The sequence below is a fragment of the Ascaphus truei genome, unplaced genomic scaffold (genome assembly GCF_040206685.1).
Source record: "Ascaphus truei isolate aAscTru1 unplaced genomic scaffold, aAscTru1.hap1 HAP1_SCAFFOLD_2475, whole genome shotgun sequence".
Classification (NCBI taxonomy): Eukaryota; Metazoa; Chordata; class Amphibia; order Anura; family Ascaphidae; genus Ascaphus; species Ascaphus truei.
The window spans coordinates 18,007-37,740 of NW_027455404.1; the positions used below are offsets into that span (position 1 = coordinate 18,007).

Consider the following 19,734-nt stretch of genomic DNA (forward strand, 5'->3'; position numbering starts at 1 on the left):
AACGAGAGGTAACTCTCAATGTATTACTTCCTGGTAAAATATTTTATAAATAAATAAATACTGAGGGGGAAGGGCATTCCAGAGGTGTGGGGCAGTCAGTGAAAAAGGTTTAAGGCGGGAGAGGGCTTTAGATACAAAGGGGGTAGAAAGAAGACATCCTTGAGAAGAACGCAAGAGTCGGGATGGTGCATAGCGAGAAATTAGGGCTGAGATGTAAGGAGGGGCAGAAGAGTGTAAGCTTTAAAAGTGAGGAGAAGAATGGAGTGTGAGATGCGGGATTTGATCGGAAGCCAGGAGAGGGATTTCATGAGGGGAGATGCTGAGACAGATCTAGGAAAGAGTAGAGTGATTCTGGCAGCAGCGTTTAGGATAGATTGTAGGGGAGACAGGCGAGAGGCAGGAAGGCCGGACAGCAGGAGGTGACCCCCTTAAACATGTCCGTGCAATTAGTACACTTTGGTTGTAAGAAGGATTGTCCCTCTAACATTGTCTTTGTGTTGCAGTTTTCCCAGCTAAACGGAGGAACCGTCACAGTGTGTCCGGGCTGCAGGTCAGCACCAGAAGCGGCGCCAGCGAGCGGGCCCCCGTCAGGAGGAGTAACACTATGCCTCCTAACCTGGGAGGTGCCGGTATCCTCGGGCGCTTGCTAGAAGAGAGGGGCATCGGAGGTGGCGGAGGTCTGTATCACTGTGTGTGTGTGTGTGTGTGTGTGTGTGTGTGTATCAGCGACACGGCATTGTTGACAAACTGGTCACTTTGTTATAAAACTGTTGGGCAATACGTTTTATACGCACTAACAGTAAGAATATATTTTATTGCGATAATGATATTTATTGTAATGAGTAGAAAAAAAGACATCTGTCTTAATATTAACTTTTTTTTTGTTTACAATAATAATTATATAATTTAGATGGTAGTCAGTTGCAATATTTAGTAGAAATAAAATACATTTAATATCAATTACATTGGAAAATAATTAAACACACAGTTATTTCCCCTTTGTCCATAAATGTAAGAATTGGGGTGGTAAGTAAGGTTAGCACTACTTAGTAAAAATGGCCCTTGAAATGATAATGCCGGACTAGTCTGAGGTTTACGGTTTGTGTCTCATTCTTTGCCTAAACTATGCAACCGTGAGATCCACTTTCCCATTCAGTGCATTCCCATGTAGCCTACCAAAAAAAACAACCTCTTGTAAACAATTTTAGCAATGTCAGTGGCTTCCTTAAACGTTTCTGACTCTGCTAAAAGTCAAGATATGACTGTTTTTGTTGGAGGTCTCTGAATGGGGGGACGAGGGGTGTTTTGTTAATCAAGTGATTTCTTTAAACTTAGCCCACCCTGTTATCTCTCATCATCTATCTATCATTAAAGATGGGACAGAAATGGGGCGTTGCATGTGCAAACTCTTGCTAAAAACAGTGATATCTGACAAAAGGGAGGAGGATGAACAGACTCGAAATAAAAATAATAGCAGGAGTTACAAACAATGAAAATAATTTTAAAAGTCAAAAGATGTATGGCAGTGATGGCGTTGAAGTAGAGATGTGCACTGTTGTGTTTTGGTGTGCCTGTATAGGATGCAATGTCTGTTTTCACTGCTGTGCAAGTAGACATGCTTCAATGTATAGCAATATTTGGGATCGGCGTGACCAGTGGGTGCAACAGATCTATTTGCACTGGGGGGCAGCAAAAATGAACTTGGTAGGGAGCTGTTCCGGCAGGCAGATGTTGGGCCAGGAGGGTGGATGGAAGGTTGTTTGGGCCGGTAGAGAGGGCAGGATGTTGTTTGAAGGCAGCGGAAGTCAGTCTTTGCACATGGCGGCAAGGTGTCTTGTGCTGGCCTTGGCAACATTGAGTGTGCCTCTGTGCAAATCTAGAGTGATTGCTTCGTGGTACAGCATGGCTTTGGTCCACGTCACTTTCCCTTCCTACATTTCACTTGCTACCTTTTTTCCCCTTTTGCTGTAGGGATTATCAGTGACCCGGGGATGGTTCGGATAATCTGCGGACATTACAACTGGATTGCGGTGGCCTACGCTCAGTTCATTGTGTGTTACAGGTAAGGATACCAAAATGCAGAGCTTCCAGCTTCACGTGTCAGTGGATTTAGAGGTGCAGAACACTTCTAGGGCTATATTATTGGGGTTTACCAGCTGGAGCAACACAGCTGCACCAGAGTTATTCATGGTGAAAAAAATCTGTGAAATGTTACTAAGTAACCTTTATGACTTTAATTGAACAATGTGTTTGAATCCAGTTTTCCCCTCGTTCTTTACACAACCTATATCTTGTTTCTCATTTTCCAATATATGCTTCCTGTTTCTTACCTCTGCTCCCGTTCTTTACTACAGGGGCCTACAACGCTTTGTAGTGCAATGTGTTTCTGGCCCATCTTACAGCGACAGTCTTGAACTACATTTTTTTTTTTTTTTTAATTACAAGAAAATAATTTCTATTTTTGTCGTTCCCCCCCCCCCTCTTGTTTTTGTTCTCCCCCCTCTTGTTTTTGTTCTCTCCCCCCTCTCTCCTTCTTTTTGTTCTCTCCCCCCTCTCTCCTTCTTTTCCTCTCTCCTTCTTTTCCTCTCTCCCCCCTCTCCTTCTTTTCCTATCTCCCCTCTCTTTCCTTCTTTTCCTCTCTCCCCCCTCTCTCCTTTTCTTCTCTCCCCCCTCCTCTTTTCCTCTCCCCCTCTTGCCATCCACTCCTGCAGAATGAAGGAAACTTCAGGCTGGCAGCAGGTCTTCACCAGCCCCTGCCTGGAATGGGTGATTGAGCGCGTGGCCCTAAATGCCAAGGCCATGGGTGGGACACTGGGAGAGAATGACAAGATGCTGGCAGTGGCCTCCTGCAACGAGATCATCCTTTGGGCCATCAGCGGCAACAGCAGCGGAAGTGAGATAGGTGAGCAGGACAGAGGCATCTAATACGTGACCAGGCTTTAACTATCAAGCGCCTGTGGCAGCGAAAGATCTGATATTAAACTGAATTCATACAGCTTGCTACCACATTCAAAATGCGAGAGAGAGAACACAAAGATACGTGTGTGTGTGTGTGTGTGTGTGTGTGTGTATATATCTCTCTCTCTCTCTCTCTCTCTATATATATATATAGAGGCACTACTTCATTTTTTGTCTGTTTTGAGAGATAGAGAGATAGAGATATATACATATATATATATGTGTATATATCTCTATCTCTCTATCTCTCTCTGTACTGCTCCAGGTACTGGCGTCGTCACGTGACTCTCCTCGTGTAGCCGGTGAACCGGAAGCGGAACCGGAAGCTCGCACTCAGTGTTCGGCTGGAAAGAGACCCTCCGGACAGCAAAGCCCTCCAAGTCCTCTAATGTTGGTTTGAATTAGGGCCGTGAGGTACTCACAAAGGAATAAGTCTCTGGCAAGAATAAACCACAGTGCTCGTGGGCAGATGGCGGTCGCAAACTAGTCACGCCCTACGCGTTTCGTCATCGATGATGACTTCCTCAGGGGATACCCTCCAAGTGCCCCTCCATGATATTTATAGGGAGAAAATTACTTGGAGGGCTTTGCTGTCCGGAGGGTCTCTTTCCAGCCGAACACTGAGTGCGAGCTTCCGGTTCACCAGTTCACCGGCTACACGAGGGGAGTCACGTGACGACGCCAGTACCTGGAGCTGCCCTGAGAGGACTAAGCTGACGGCACATGAGAGCCAATCTCATACCTGCTATTTATCGCTTTACCTTTGTGAGTGGGCATTTGATAGCTTTTATGTTCCTTGAAATACTAATTTTATTATGTTAATGCACTAGGTTTGCGCCTGTTTTTTTCTTCTCTTTTTTTCATAGATATATATATATATATATTTATATATATATATCTATCTACCTCTATCTTTATTTATATAGCGCCATTAATGTATATAGCGCTTCACAGCAGTAATACAATACACGTGACCTAATCATATAAATAATACAAATAACACATAATGGGAAGAAGTGCTTCAGGCATAAAAGTGACATTTAGGACACGGACTCCCTGCCCCAAAGAGCTTACAATCTAATTGTAAAACCTTATAAACACTGTCACAACAGCTCTCTTGTGGAAACTAGAACCACAGACGTACAAAATACTAGCACACATTCCTCTGGATTTCTCTGGTTAAAGTTGTGGGGATAAATGTATATATACATTATTACTTGCATACATACGCTCTATAATTGCACATTTTTGCCAAAACATAGTTACAAAAGATGTCTATTGAGTTCAACCTATGACTGAGATACTCCACCTATATTTGTATTTATATTGATCCTGAGGAAGGCAAACAAAAAATAACTCGGTGAAACATCCAATTATGTCTTCTATAAGGAGAAAAATACTGGAGTCCTTCTGACCCCAGCAATGACAATCAGATTTCTCCCTGGAGGAACAGCCTTCCCATGTTTACTTATTTGGTAAATCCCTATATACCTTTCTAAAATGATTAACTTGTTCAGTCTCAATCGGTAGTAAATTCCACATGTTAGCTGCCCTTTACTCTCTAGAACCTTCTCCTTTGCTGCTGGTAAAATCTCCTTTCCTTCAATCTCAATGGATGACCCTGTGTCCTTTATACTGTCCTTGGGATGAAAAGTTCTCTTGTATTGATGTGGAATATATTTGTAAATCGTAATCCTGTCCTCTTTCACGTCTCTCTTTTTAATGTGAACAATCCTAGTTTGGATAGCCTTTCCACATAAACCTTCTGTCCACTTTAAGCATCTGGTGGCTCGTCTCTGCACTTTCAACTTCATTTATGTCTTACTTATGGAGTGGTGCCCACAACTATTCCACATTCAAGGTGTGTTTTTTTACTCGGGATTTATACTGTGACAAAATGATAATATCCTATTCGCTTTTGCACTTGGCTTTGAGCACTACTCCTAAGCCCGCTGTCTACAAGCACTCCTAAATCCGTCTCCGTCAAGGATTGACCTCATTTTGTCCCATTTCGTTTGCGCGATTTACTTTTGTTTCCCAAATGCATAACCTTACATTTATCTGTATTAAACCTCATCTGCCATTTACCTGCCCAAGCTTTCAGTTTATCCAAGTCCTTCTGTAGATAAATTACACCCGGTTCCGATTTTACTACCCTGTATCATTTTGTCGTCAGCAAACATGTTGACTTTGCTCTCTATGCCAACTTTGAGGACATTAATGTCAAGTTAAAAAGCAGGGGTCCCAGTACCGATCCTAGAGGTACTCCCATTTACAACTTTAGCCAAATCTGAAAAGGTGCCACTCGCGACAACTGTGCTACCTATCCAGCAACCAGTTTCCAATCCAGGTGTAAATATTACCCAGACCAGTTTCCTTTATTTTGTACACCAGCATCTTGTGTGGCACTGTATCAAAAGACTTCACAACATTTAAGTAGACCACATCAGTTGCGTTGCCTTGGTTTAAATTCATAATTGCCACCTCCAAAGAAACTATAGTTTGGCATGACCTATGCCTCTAAAATCCATGCTGACTATTACTAAGAATGTTGTTATCCAAAGGGTATTCCTGAATATGATTCCTTAATAAACCTTCAAGTAGCTTTCCCAGAATTGATGTCCGACTTACAGGTTTTAAATCCCTGCTTGTGATCTAACTCCCTTTTTAAATATAGCAGCCATATCTGCTTTACCCCAATCTTGTGGTACTGATAATGGTCTGTCTAAGATGGAACTTGGTTCCTTTAGAATCCTTAGGCCTGGGACCCGCGGCGCGGGCAGCCGCACGAGCGTTCCCCACCAGCAGGGGAATCCTCCCGAGCCGGTCCCAGTCCCCCCTCACGGCACAGCTCACTACACGCTGTGACGCGTCAGCCGCCAGGGGATTCAAGAGAATTGTAATCCCAAGTGTCGAGCCATTGAGGAGGGGAGGCTTCGGGAGGAGGAGAGGCTTCAGGGAGCGGGGAGGAGAGTGTGGAGGGAAAGCAGCGTGAGTGCCTGTCCGTGTGTGTATGTGTGTGTCTGAGTGCCTATCTGTGTATGTGTGTATGTGTGTGCCTGAGTGCGTGAGTGCCTGCCTGTGTGTGTGTCTGTGTGTGCATGAGTGCCTGTCTGTGTGTCTGTGTGTGCCTGAGTGAGTGTGTGTGTGTGCCTGAGTGTCAGCGTGTGAGTAGGGCAGCCCGCAGCTGCTCCCTCCTGCAGCCCGGGAGCCCGAGCCCGTGGAGGGGGGGGGGTAGCGGGTCCCTCCGCTTAAACCACGCCCCCCTCTGCTTAAATCACGCCCCCTCCGCTTAAACCACGCCACTCCGGCTTCCGCTCCCTACAGACCGCATATCGCAGTCTGTGTCTTGTCAGCGCCCCGCCTGTCTGCAGTGCGGGCGCGCTGACTGAGGGAGCGGGGCCTTAGCCTTAGGTGCATGCAAACGGGCCCAGGTGCTTGTATTTCCCTTAATTTTATCCAGCTACTTCTGTGTTAACCAAATGGTAGTGCATGTTGAGGTTGTGACGTTGTAACATCTTTGCTGTTGCCTCTTCCTTGAGATATACAAAGGCAAATCACTTAATACATGTCTTCTCCTTATTCCCAATAATTTGTCTACCTATCTCACACTGAAAGTGTCATCGGGGGCGTATCTATAGCCCAGGGGCCCACTCTCTTTCCCCCCCCCCCCCCCCCCAATAAGACATACCGATGTCGGGAAGGTTAGGGGTAAACAATAAAAAAAAGGCGGGGTGGTTTGAATAGTGGAAGGACAAGTCTATGTTTGGACCTGTTCGGTATACAGAACATTGAGGGGGAGATCCTGGGGGTATAGCTAGCTTAAGTTAAGTCACATAGCAGTAGTTTATTGGGTAACATGTATAGAAGACTCATGATCCTAGGAGTCGGCAACGCCTTGTTTTAACTGCACACTTACTCCAGATGCACTCGAACCAAACTGCACCTCCACCCAAACAGGGCTCGCAAGCATGATCAGCCTCGCCAAGGCAATTCCCAAAAGGTGAGCCTCACGCCATTTATGTATGTATGTATGTATGTATGTATGTATGTATGTATGTATGTCTTTATTTGTATAGCACCATCTACGTACTGTACATAGCAGTAAAAGAGCAACAAAATAACATAACAAATATTTCCGTTATATAATGAGCTGAACTTCCCCTGCTTGTCTTTCATATTTATGGGAAAGAACTTTGACTTCCACAGTTTCACTCCTAGAACAGCCACCAATCGGCAGCCACATCCTCCCTCAATCCCTTTGTCTGCAGTATTCAGTGAATGGGGTTGACCTTCTGCTCAGTGCCTCATGTTGTCCATGTTTCACATTGTTTCCAGGAGTGTTTAACCTCGGGGTACCCATAGAGGCCTTGTTCTTTGTTGGCAACCAGTTAATAGCCACGAGCCACAGTGGGAAGATCGGGGTGTGGAATGCAGTAACAAAGCACTGGCAGGTGAAAAAACCAACACCCATAAACTAACCTCATCTCTGCTGTAATCATCCTTCACCCGCTCCAATTTACTCCCCCTGTCTACCCTTCTTTCTTTTATCTGTCCTTCCTCTCATTTACTTTTCTCGATTCCCACCTCTTCATTTCCCCTTTGCAACCCACATCCTTTTCCAATCATTACACTCCCGTCTGATTTCAATATGCCGTGAAGCAGTTTCCCAGCTCTGGAGAAGAGATCTGCTCCATTCAAGTGAATGAGACCAAGATCTTCTCCAGACAGGGAAAACGACTTCACAGCATCTTGAATACGTGTGTTAATATTCAGCCTTTTCATCTTGCTGCTTTTGACTCCTTCCACAACCCAATATACTCCATGTTTTCATTGTTTCTCTTCATCCTGTTCCTTCTTTCTTTGCTGTCCCCCTCCCTTCCCGTTTGTTTCCCTTACACCCCACTCTCCTTTTTCTCCTGCCTTCCCTCCACGTCTTGCTCTCTGCTCCATTTCGTCCCCACCTCCCTTGCCCGTTATGCCATGCAGGTGATGATCACCTCCCTGATCATATTGTGTTCTGGTAGATTCAGGATGTGGTGCCAATAAACAGCTACGACACCGCCGGATCCTTCCTTTTGTTGGGCTGTAACAATGGCTCCATCTACTATGTAGGTAGGTGTCTCCCCCTTCTCTTCCATTCCCTCTCTTCTTTTCTCTCTTTTTCAAGTGATAGCCAGTGTAAATCCTTAACTTTCAGCTATTTTGTAGAAAAGAAAGACTTCCTATTTAAGACCTTTTGTCATCTTTTTTTGTTTTTGTCCCCATTTAAACTTCCTCTCCCCCCTCTCTCTCCGTTCTCCCCCTCTCTCTCTTTCTTCCCCTTTCCACTCTCTCACCCTGTCTGTCTATCCCCCTTTTCAGACGTCCAGAAGTTCCCCTTGCGTATGAAAGACAATGACCTGCTGGTCACAGAGCTTTACCGTGACCCCTCCGAGGATGCCATCACCGCTCTCAGTGTCTACCTCACACCCAAAACCAGTAAGAATGCATTCCCACCCCCAAGGGGAGGCTCCCCGGCTGGGTCATCGGGACCCTTGTGTTCGTTCCTTCTTACATGATGCAAGTCATCTGATGAACTAAACCTAATAACTAGATGGTGTATAAACTTCTGCTGGGACTATGCAACGTCTCATGCCTTACACATGGGTGAAGAGCAAACCTGCTAAGTGGTGCTAAGCCGTAATGCGCTTCAGAGCCCACTTGTGCCCCTTATGGTGCCTTATAGCTTATCCCGTTTAGTTTACCTGGCCCTCAATGTATATTAGGTGCTCATACATTTACTCAGCACCACTGCAGCTCTGAGGCTGCGCTCCCAGTGCGTTCTACGACTGCGGTCCCAGACATCACTGTGGCACGCACACCCGGCGGGGGGGGGGGGCGGCGCGTGCACAGCGCTAACTGCGATCTGCAGTCTTCAAGGAGAGAGGGAGATTGCGATGCAACGGGGCGTGGCCATGACATCACACGGCTGGTTCGCCCTCATTGGCTGAACCGCCGGCGGGGGTGTGGCCACGCCTCCGTCGCCAGTTCCGCATACAAAACAAATTGTATGTGAGAACTTGCAGTGCAGCGCGGCTGCTAAATGCGCGCCGACGCTTGTACTTGACCCAGATTGGGAGGTGTGCGCTGTAGGCTGCGGTCCCAGTGCGTTCTACAGCACACGCCTCGGTTTTTTCACTTCCTCTCCTCCCCCCTCCGCCCCCCTTCACCTCAGATTATACTTATATATTCATTTATCCTGTATTGCCGGTTGCACCATATTGCGTTGTTATTGCCACAATTTTGTCAATACACACAGATTTGTCTTTTATTAGACATACGTGTCATATTTCTTTATTGGAGTGCTGGGAACCCTCACTGTACCTTACATTGATATTGGGCGTCTCCCCACTGTTCCCTTTGCACCCACCATACGCATCATAACTTTTTAGATTAGAAAAGGCTGTGCTGCCTATGCCGCACACTTTCTGTTGTTATGCAAAGGAATGTGTTGCAATCCTCTATGGCAGCACAGGGGTGAGAGGGGAAATACCACCCAGCCAGTCAAAAAACAATGACTTGTAAGCAGCTGAACAATCTAGTTGGCTTCCTAAAAAAAAAAAAATCTCTGGAAATGAATGGGGTAGTTGTTTACAATCAAGTACATTATGCCACCCGGCATTTATCCGAGAACCAATAAAGGGGAAGGTGAGTGGGAGAGGGGTGGCTTTAATGCTCACACAGTGACATCAGACACAGGGGGTGTTTCGGCTCGCCATGTTTACTAACTGATTTAAAACGGGATTTAAAAATACTTCTAAGTTTCAGATTTTGCTAAACAAAAAAAGCACCCAGTCACTCAGATGGGACACCTTAAACATGTCACTGCCATTAGTACGGTTTGGGACTGGCCCGTAAAGTGTAAGAGTGTGATGGGATCCTTATTGATAAAGAAAAGAATGTCATTGTCTTCCAGCTAATGTTCTCCTTCTCTTCCCCCCCACACCCCTCCTCAACGCAGGCGACAGCGGGAACTGGATAGAGATTGCATACGGCACAAGCTCTGGGGTGGTTAGGGTCATTGTCCAGCACCCAGAGACGGTGGGGTCCGGTCCCCAGCTGTTCCAGACATTCACCGTGCATCGCAGCCCAGTCACCAAGATCATGCTGTCCGAGAGACATCTCATCTCAGGTAGCAGAGCAGGGCCCTCTGGTAGCCATGAAAAGCTGAAGTTCCTTTTGTCTGTGTCGGGGATAGGCCATGTGAGTGCATCAAACTGGTGTGGGACGGAAACAGATGAGGGATTATAAGTCCCTTCTTTTCCACCACAAGTTGACAGGGACAAAATGCTGGGTCATTTCTGTCCGTGTATGGGAAAAGGGACAGACGGTGTCATGGACTTTGTGTCAGTATTAAGATACAGCCAGTAAAGGGGTTAAAGGTCACGTAACCACATTTTTAAAGGTTTTATAGTAAGTTTAAACTCTAATGAAAACCGTGATTTACCTTTTTAACGGGGTATATTTAAAAACATATCAACACTACGGATGTTTAGGTTTATAGCATGCCCCCCATGCAGTTAAAGGGTTAATGCATTCTCCTCTCCCTCCCCGCCCCGGTGCCTCCCTCAGTCTGCGCAGATAATAACCACGTGCGCACCTGGACCGTCACTCGCTTCCGCGGGATGATCTCCACCCAGCCCGGCTCCACTCCTCTGGCTTCCTTCAAAATCTTGTCCTTGGAAGACGTTGATGGGCACGCGGGATGCAGCGCCGGCAACGACATAGGTAAGTATCGGCTGTGAGGGCGGCGCAATGGCTGGAAACAAATAGGTGCGTCCTTACTATGGCAATAGCCAATACTGCAAGTTACAATCGCAGGTTCACTTGCTAGGGAACTATTGAGCCTGGCTGCAGCCTAAGAAGACAGACGGCAGTAGCTGACTAACAATAAATGTTCTGACAATGGCAAATAGTTGTTTTCTGCACAAATCTGGTCGGTTGATTGGTTTATGTTTTTTTGCCATACCTGTTGAGTGTGTGCTTTAATTTGACACCACAGTTCTGTGGGTAAGTTTCGTAGTATACTGTATTGCACTAAGAAAAACAGCTGGTGCTTTAGTATAAAGGATACCATATATATTGATCTAAGTTTGGCGGCCCTGTAAACTGTTGGTAGCACTAAATTGGTCAGTGAGATTGAAGAACCCCTTGTCCTACAGGTCATCTGAGCAAGATCCATTCCGCTGAATTCTAGGGAGCAGCTGTTGGCTGGACTTGGAATATATTGTGCTTTATGTATGTGTTGATGCCTGTCCGTGTGTCCCCTCAGGTCCCTTCGGAGAGCGTGATGACCAGCAGGTCTTCATACAGAGGGTTGTTCCTGATTCTAACATTGTATACGTGCGTCTGTCCTCCAGCGGTAAAAGGTACGTCCTTGTGGTTTGCCTAATGAAGCTCTTCAAACCCGCAGTACTGTACATAAAAATGTCAGACTTGGAGGTCCATTTGAACTGATGCGCAGAGGTTTTTGCCTCATTAGGAACAATGTGTTTTAATGTTTTTGTTTATCTTTATTTAACTATGAACTCCATTATCATAGCATTGGCATGAAAGCAATTCTATTATCCTCGGGACCCCTGCTTTTGTATAACCCGTGTCTGGGGATTCTGCGTAACTAGTGGGGCCATTTAGTGCAGCATATTAATGTGGTTATTGATGCATGGCGACTGCCTTCCCGCTGTTTGCCATTCACTCTGACAACCTGTCACTTTGCGTCTCATAGTGCAGGGGCGGCCAACTGCAGTCCTCAAGGGTCAGATTTTAAGGATATCCCTGCTTTAGCACATTGAGCTGATTGAGCCACCTGTGCTGAAGCAAGGGGATATCCTTAAAACCTAACACGTTGGTGTCCCTTGAGGACGGGAGTTGGCCACCCCTGTTGGTGTGTATGTTCTCTGATTCCTGTTCTAGGTCTCCTGAGACCACACGAAAGTTAATCCACGGTTGTGAACTCCCTAGCACTCACATTGATGTTAGTTTAGTGGCAGGCGTCCCTATAGAACTCTCATTTAGGTTTTAAGCAGGGAGGGAGAGCATCTTCTTTTCTATATAGTGTGTCTTTTTTCTCTCTCTTTGTTTAGGATCTGCGTGGTGCGCTCCGTGGACTCCACCCCCATCACCTCTTTCACCGTCCACGAGTGTGAGGGGTCCAGCCGCATCGGCTCCCGCCCTCGGCGCTACCTCTTCACCGGCCACGCGAGTGGCTGCATCCAGATGTGGGATCTGACGACCGCCATGGAGGTTGCAAACAAGGGAGAGAGCGGAGGTGAGAGGGGAACAACCCTGAGTCTCCAGGGGGAATAAAGATCAGTAGGGCAAAATGTGCTGGCCCGACTACGCCACAATTAGGAAAAACTATCATCTGAAAGTTTTCACATTGGGTTAGAACTGTGTGTGCTTACATTGAGAACAGGATAAATTGGGGCTCTTCAACTTGTGGGTCAAATCTGTCCCACGGAGGGCCCCTGGACTGTCTGCTTCTGCTAATTGTATTGTAGCTAAAGGCTACGGCCCCGCTCCCTCAGTCAGCGCGCCCGCACTGCATGCAGGCAGCGCGCCGAGAGGCACAGACCGCTATTTGCGGTCTGTAGTGAGCGGCGGCCGTGGTTTGAGCGGAGGGATCCACTACTCCCCCCCCCTCCCTCCACGGGCTCGGTCTCCCGGGCTGCAGGAGGGAGCTTCTGCAGGCTTCTGGAAGGTAAGCAGCTCCCGCTCCCTCCCCCTTCCCCCACAAATGCCCTCCTCACACACGCTGATACACACACACACACCACTCCCTACCTTGTGGAGGAAGTTCTCTGACAGCTCCCGCCGCTGATAGGCTCATCAGCGCACCACGTGACGCGTCACCGCTCGGGATCACAATTTTCTTGCATCCCCTGGCGGCTGACGCGTCACAGCGCGTAGTGAGCCGTGCAGCGAGGGGGGACTGGGACCGGCTCAGAAGGATTCCCCTGCTGGTGAGGAACGCGCACGCGGCCGCCCGCGCCGCCGGACGCAGCGGGACCAAAGCTTTAAAGCAGCCGTTCAAGCGATATCCTACAGGTGTGGGGTTTTTTTTTTAAATCAGTTCTGTAATCTGAGAAAATACTTGTAGCATTTAAAAAAAAAAAAAAAAAAAAAAAAAATGTTTTAAAGACATTTTTAATGTTTCTAATGTAAGAAGCATTTCCAAAGTGACAGCCCCCTCCCCCTTGAGACCCGCCCTCTCTCTAGCAGTGAACCAATTGTATCTAGTAACTGCCCAGTCAATCATATTCCAAGAACTACATTGCCCATAATGCTGTGCAAGACGTGAATTAAATAACCCAGAGCACGCGATTGATTACAGGAGAACGGATTGATCTGCAGCTTAGCTAATCACTTGTCAGTGTGCAGATTGTATTCATGCACTTATTGATTGGAAAAAAATGTGTGTGTGTGTGTGTGCGCGTGCGTGTATTTATTTATACGCTTGAACTGCAGCTTTAACACACGTGAGCTAAGGTAATATACATAGGGTACAGATTACAAATTCTAGATAAATATCTTTAAATGTATCCAAAATAACACTGTAATATTCTTGTGGCCCTTCTAATTAAACAAATACTAATCTGGCCTCTTTAAAAAAAACTAGTTGAAGAGCCCTGGGCTCAATTAAAACACCTAAAATAATCCAGCAAAAAGATCCCAAGTAATGATTTTGTGGTTTTCCTTTGTGGTTTTCCTTTGTGGTTTTCCTTTGTGGTGTTCCTTTGTGGTGTTCCTTTGTGGTTTTCCTTTGTGTGCTGCCATGTTTCAGTGTTCTGCATCTCACTTCTCTCCTAATGTCACTTTGTGTAATCTATACCTCTGCCCGTGACAAGGACCATTTGTAATGTTATTTCAGAGTGAGTTTCTAACACTGGGGATACATCACCGGCAGATCATTTAATTATATTGAGGCTCTGAGAAAATGCATTAAATCCCCTCTTTCCCTTTCTCCCGATCCACCCCCCCCCCCCCCCTCTGCATGAGATATCTGAGTCCTTATCACATAAGGCCTCTTGTCTCCGTAGGAGAGCTGGGAGGTCTGACACAGGAAGAGCTGCTGGAGCAGCTGGAGCAGTGTGACTTGGCTCTCACCCGCACCCCTGAGCTGAGCCCTGCCGTCTCCTTCAACCACTCCGCCAACCCTCGCGCCTCCATCTCCAGGTACCTCTCAATGTCTGTACACAACTATGTGAGCATATTCCCTGTGAAAGAGAGGAGATTGGCAGGTCCCTATAGAAGTGGTTCATCTTCACAGGCTATTATAGTGCAATAAATATAATATATGTGTGTATTACTACATTAAATAATAAAGGTAGAAGATTTAGCACTGTGTAGTAGTAACCTCTTTGTTTTAAGTATCTGAAAAAACAGAGCCCGTGTCTTAACTATGCACTTACTGCAGAGGCCTGTAACACCGTTACTCCCCCGCAGAACCCATAGGGGTCATTACCCGGTTCAGACTCCAAATCCTAGCCCAATTATTACAATATTGATGTTGACAGTGGATCTAAATGGACAGACTACCATTTGATCCATGCCTTGTTCCCATACTTGGGATCCCCTGGTGTCTCTGTCCCAAAGAGCTTTATATTCCTTTTCTCTACTAGCCTCCCACTATCTCTGCTGGCTCTTCCATGCACCCAGTACCTTTTTTCCAGTGAAGGACTTACTCACGTTTTTTCCCTTAAGCCTCCCTCCGTCATTAAAACCCCGCTGTTTCCTTCCCATCCCCACCATTTCTCTTGCAGCCTTCAGTCCCAGGTGAGTGACTACCCCCGCGAACGCTTTTCCAGGGCTGTGTTCTCAGGCTCCCTCAGGACACAGGCTTTGGCCGTCCGACCCTACGAAGGATGGAGCTCCCTGTGCAGCTTGCAGCCCCACCTTTCAGGGAGCGTTGTCTCCCTGCACAAGTCGGAAACTTTGCCTCGAACCGGACCCAAGTCCTCTAGAGCCCCAGGCAGCCAGCCGCGAGGAGAAGCCCACGGCACCATCTGCGACCCTCCCTCGCCCCGCATGAGCGGCAGTTTTGTGGAGCGCTGCCAGGAGTTGGCGCGCCAGGAGTCCAACCGCCCTGACCCACGGCGTTTCAGCAACGAGTCAGAGGCACGACCGACGGCCACCAGAATCAAAACGCCGCGCGCCTCGGCGAGACGGCCCGACTCGCCTGCCCCTCCGCCGCCTCCCCCGCTCTGCATCGCTCCATCTCCAGCGCCGTCCACCTCTTCTACCCCGGGAGACACAGCTACTACCTCCCCGGCTCCCCCAAAGGTCCCACAGAAACCCAGGTTGAATGAGACCTCGTTCTGAAATCACTGACTTTTTACAATAGGACATTGGTTCAGTGAAGGGGACAGGAGCACCGGTAATACATAGGCAGACCACATAATTGCCCCCCAGCTCATAGTTGATATTCAACCGTTATGGAGCCCGAGAGGCTTGTGTAGAATTGGAAAGCACTGCAGGGATATCTGAGTCTGTTAGAAAAAAACCGGTGTACTTTAATAGCACAATGTTGCAAGTTTGTCATGTTATTGGCATATACTGTATAGCATCACATTGTTTTTATTGCAATTTTGTTGTCATCAAAATGACAAGAGAATACATCTAAAATGAAAATGCTTGAAACTTCATTATATAGGTTAACAAAGAAAACGTGTGTGTGTGTGTGTGTGTTTGTGTGTGTGTGTGTCACAAGTTGAAAGGACAGCAACTCGGATGATGATTAGAAAAAACATTTATTATTTTTCTTGAGAGTATATTTCTGAAAAGACTCGGATATCTTTTAGAGCTCTCCATTTCCTAAATAAAGTGAAAACTAAGCGATAATATGGGTTGTTTACCCTGATTTGCAAACGTTGTACAAAACCAGTGCTAAAGCAATGCACCAGCTGTATCCCTCCGTAACCATGCTGGGAAACTCGGCAGTCATTTACCCCCAGTGCTCAGTGCCAACACTAAGAGCATGTTGCGAGGTAGCTTAGGAAGTAGTGGAAACCCAAGGTGCTCAGCATCTCTGTGTGATCCCAGGCAGCGCCTCGTCAGTCCTAACGAGATAAATGGCAGACCGGCTTGCTCTGTTCATTGGCCCCAAGTCTGCAAATGTAGCCTTGTATTATTCCTTAGGGCTGGCTACAACATTGTTTAACAGGCCACTATAAAGCTTAAAAGGGGTGCACATTTGTATCAATAGGAAAAGAAGGGACATTTAATGTATTTTTTACCAGGAGTGCTTTCTAACTTTATTCAAGTCATTTTACATTAAACCGTATTATTAACCACTCTGCTGCCAGAGGGGCATGATTTGCATCACGCTGTAAATGAAGGGATGGATATAGTCCCTTTGTTTATAAATACCATAGCTAAGCATTACGGTATGCAAAGCTGCAAGCAAACTCCAGGTCAGGGTTGGAATGGTCCAGTCTTCAGATCTTACTCTTGTATCAAAGCTATATCCAGGCTAGCAAATGGGAGTGCAAAACCAGGACTGGATCATTATCACTGATCACCTGGCAGATAAGGTGTAGTGGAGCTGTAGTCTTTTCTCTGTTTGGGAAGTGGGATGAAAACCCGAGTGCCCAGTAAAACCAGATCCAGGACAAACCGGATCTGAACTTGAAATTTTTTAGATATCGATGTAGAATTGCCAACAACACACTACTGCATTAAACATGTACGCTGTATGCAATATACTACAGCGTGTTTCAGGGACAGACAGGGTCTGCTTATCTTCTTTGCATATCAATTGTATTTTGTTTATTTTTCTGTAACCAATTTCGACTGTTTACTTTTTTTTTCATATAGGAGAATTTTCACTCTTGCTGCAATAAAACAATACTTTTTTATTTAACAGGCTGTGATTATTCCTCCAAGAAAACAAATGTAATGAAATATTTGCAAATCATGTATTCAATTTGTGCGTGTGTCCCACTATCCTTGCCCGGCATCAGTGCTCAGTCTCTCATACCTGTTCAGGGTGCTGGGTGGGTGCAGGCTGGGGGGCGTAGATATGCAGATACAATAAGGATGGGCGCAAGGAACTTTTATAGTACAAAAAGAAGCTTTATTCAACATATTTTTATAAGGCTCGCCATACAAGGACAGACGTCACACTAGCCATTAACTGGCGGCAATTCATAAAGTTACTCTGTGCTTCTTCCCCTAGTAGCTCTCACTCCTACGCTGGGGAGATACTCATGCTTTTTTCTCTTAGTATGGGTTAGATTGGGCGTTATTGATGCTATGCAGGAGATTGCCCAATCTCAAGTGGACCCCCATTGGAAATACACTTAGCTTTCGGGGATCAGTATCCTATTGTTGTGTACTGCATACCTCATCTATGCATATTGGATCGGGAGTTTACTTAGAACCGTCTGGTGGGCAGATCCGATTATGCTCCGGAGCTGCTACTATGAGAACTGCTGCTAAGCACATGGTTCCTCTTCCTGCATGAGCGCAATCTTCGGCCATTACTATAGGCGCTAACTATATAGGGCACGCTCTTTAACTGAGAATAATAAACAGGGACAGGACTCTGTATTTATAGGACTCATGGTGAGGCCCTCTACCAGAACTTTGAGGAACCTGCTTCTAGAACATTGAGTTGAGCTATGTATTACCTTCTATCTCCCTATGGTAACATCACTGGTCACAAGACATGCAAGGGAGTGGCAATCCCTTCTCCACAGACATCCTGCATCACATGATGGGAGGGGCAATACCAGAGTGATCTGACCCAGTTAATCCATTAAGGTCATTAGCCCCTTACATTACTGAGTAGTCCCCAGGGGTGTGTGTATATATAATCTCACTCAGGTGAGTTGAAAAAAAAAAAAAAAAAGGCTATTGAAAACAAGAAAAAAAATCCAACATTTTGGGGTCAATCCAAGGCTTCTTGATCAGGGGGTTGTGTGATACTTATATATATATATATTGATAGGCTCTGATTGAGCCGAAACGTTGAGCTATTAAAATTCACTTAATGATTTTTAGTGAGTGTAAAAAAGCAAGATACCATCTGAAGACAGCAGAGTCCCCATAAAATAGTCCAGCCATGAAATGTCTGCTTGGTATCTGAGAATAGAGCAGGATCTGCAGATGTTCATCCACAGCTGAGAGTATCTGTGAGCAAGGTAACTGACCATGAGTGTCTAAAACCAGCTACAGATTAATATGAAACACAGAAGAAATGGGGGAGCACAGAATGAGGGATAATGCAATGTAGATGGCAGGAATTAATACCTGCCATCTACATTGCATTATCCATCATACTGTGCTCCCCCATTTCTTCTGTGTTTCATTGCCATCAAGGGTCCTGGTCCTGGATAGACCCTGTTGGGGTCAGAGTCACAGGAGGGCATCAAAAGGGGATACGCACCCCAACAAGGCCGTATTATACTTTTTATTTATTCACTTATTCACACCCACACTGCACAGAGATGGTGCCCGGGTACTTTTTTACCTCGCAGATAAATATGAAGCAACTAACCACGTTGGTATAGTTATAAATCCTAGGAGCTACCCACTGAGGTATCACGTAAAGAGGCACTCCGTGCAGCAATTTAAAACTAAAACCATTTATTTTTTAATATATGCTGCCTTTGATTTCCCTGAGGACTCTCCTGAAGGTAGGTACAGTGTATTGTATGTTGTTTTTCTTCTTCAAAGCAATGTTAAAACAGCAAAACATGTAGCATTTCACAATTTTTTTTCATTACAACACCGGTGCGCAAACTGGGGGGCTCGAGAATTTCTAGGGGGGGGCGCGGCGGTTACAGAGGCCCTGCGCTCGTCCCCACGGCATTTAAATTAAATGCCGGGGGAGGCGTGAGGCCTGGGTAACTCACCTGTTGCCAGTCTGGTCTTCGGCGACGCGTCATTGGCAACGTGCGTTAAATGACGCGATGGGGTCACGTGATGTGACCTCACATGACCAGAGACGTCATTTGACGCTGAGCCATTGGGAGAAGGGGGGCACGAATGCTGCGGCTCCTGGGAAGGGGGCTCCAGCTCAAGAACTTTGCGCGCCCCTGTATTACAGGATTGAAGTAGGGTGTCTCCGGAGCAGGACTGCGTTCATTTCAGCTCTGAGGACCCCCTGCATCCCGAGATACGGAGGGTGCCGATATCTCTGCAGGCAGGGAGCTTGTGTGCCTAATAAAATGGTGGCTTACATGTCTCGGGCCAATAGGAAACTATGACATCATCCCTTGCGGCTTCCTATTGGCCCACGTGACCTGGACATTTAAACTCCACAGAGACCCCGGCACCTCCTACGGAGGTCAGTATCTCAGGAAGCCGGGGGTCTCCGGAGCTAAGATCAACACAGATCATCTCTAGAAACCCCCCTGCTTCAAACCTGTAATAAAAACAATAAAACCTGCATTGCTACATGTTTTGCAGCTTTAAAATAAGTGACCTTTCCAAGCCTCACTGGTCTCCTCTTCATGTGTACTGATCTTAAAGGGTATGGCGATAGATCATTATACAGTGCATACTGTTCCCCATCGGTGGTGCCTGGAAGTATAAAGAGATAGCATGCGTAAATATATTGGGCTCTGTACTCGTGTTAACGCTTATTATGCAACGTGATCATTTTCCGTGCGAACGAAAGAAGATGGAGATTCATCTTTATTAAACTATCTGTCTTACATCAACAGAAAAAAAGAAGATACGGGGGGAATGTAATACAAGATCAGAGTCTCCCTCTCTCCCCCCCTCCCC

General features: G+C 46.3%; 1 protein-coding gene across 1 annotated transcript in view; it reads left to right on the forward strand.

Moving 5' to 3' along the window:
• Positions 1-16,861, forward strand: part of SHKBP1 (SH3KBP1 binding protein 1) — a 30,622-nt gene extending 13,761 nt beyond the window's left edge. Inside the window, exons 7-18 of the mRNA XM_075582763.1 lie at positions 504-677; positions 1,972-2,062; positions 2,712-2,902; positions 7,297-7,412; positions 7,986-8,073; positions 8,323-8,439; positions 9,962-10,132; positions 10,573-10,728; positions 11,273-11,369; positions 12,084-12,268; positions 14,040-14,175; positions 14,763-16,861. Of these exons, the coding sequence (XP_075438878.1) occupies positions 504-677; positions 1,972-2,062; positions 2,712-2,902; positions 7,297-7,412; positions 7,986-8,073; positions 8,323-8,439; positions 9,962-10,132; positions 10,573-10,728; positions 11,273-11,369; positions 12,084-12,268; positions 14,040-14,175; positions 14,763-15,321 (2,081 nt within the window). The 3' untranslated portion in view covers positions 15,322-16,861. The remainder of the gene's footprint in view (positions 1-503; positions 678-1,971; positions 2,063-2,711; positions 2,903-7,296; positions 7,413-7,985; positions 8,074-8,322; positions 8,440-9,961; positions 10,133-10,572; positions 10,729-11,272; positions 11,370-12,083; positions 12,269-14,039; positions 14,176-14,762) is intronic.
• Positions 16,862-19,734: the final 2,873 nt, after the last annotated feature.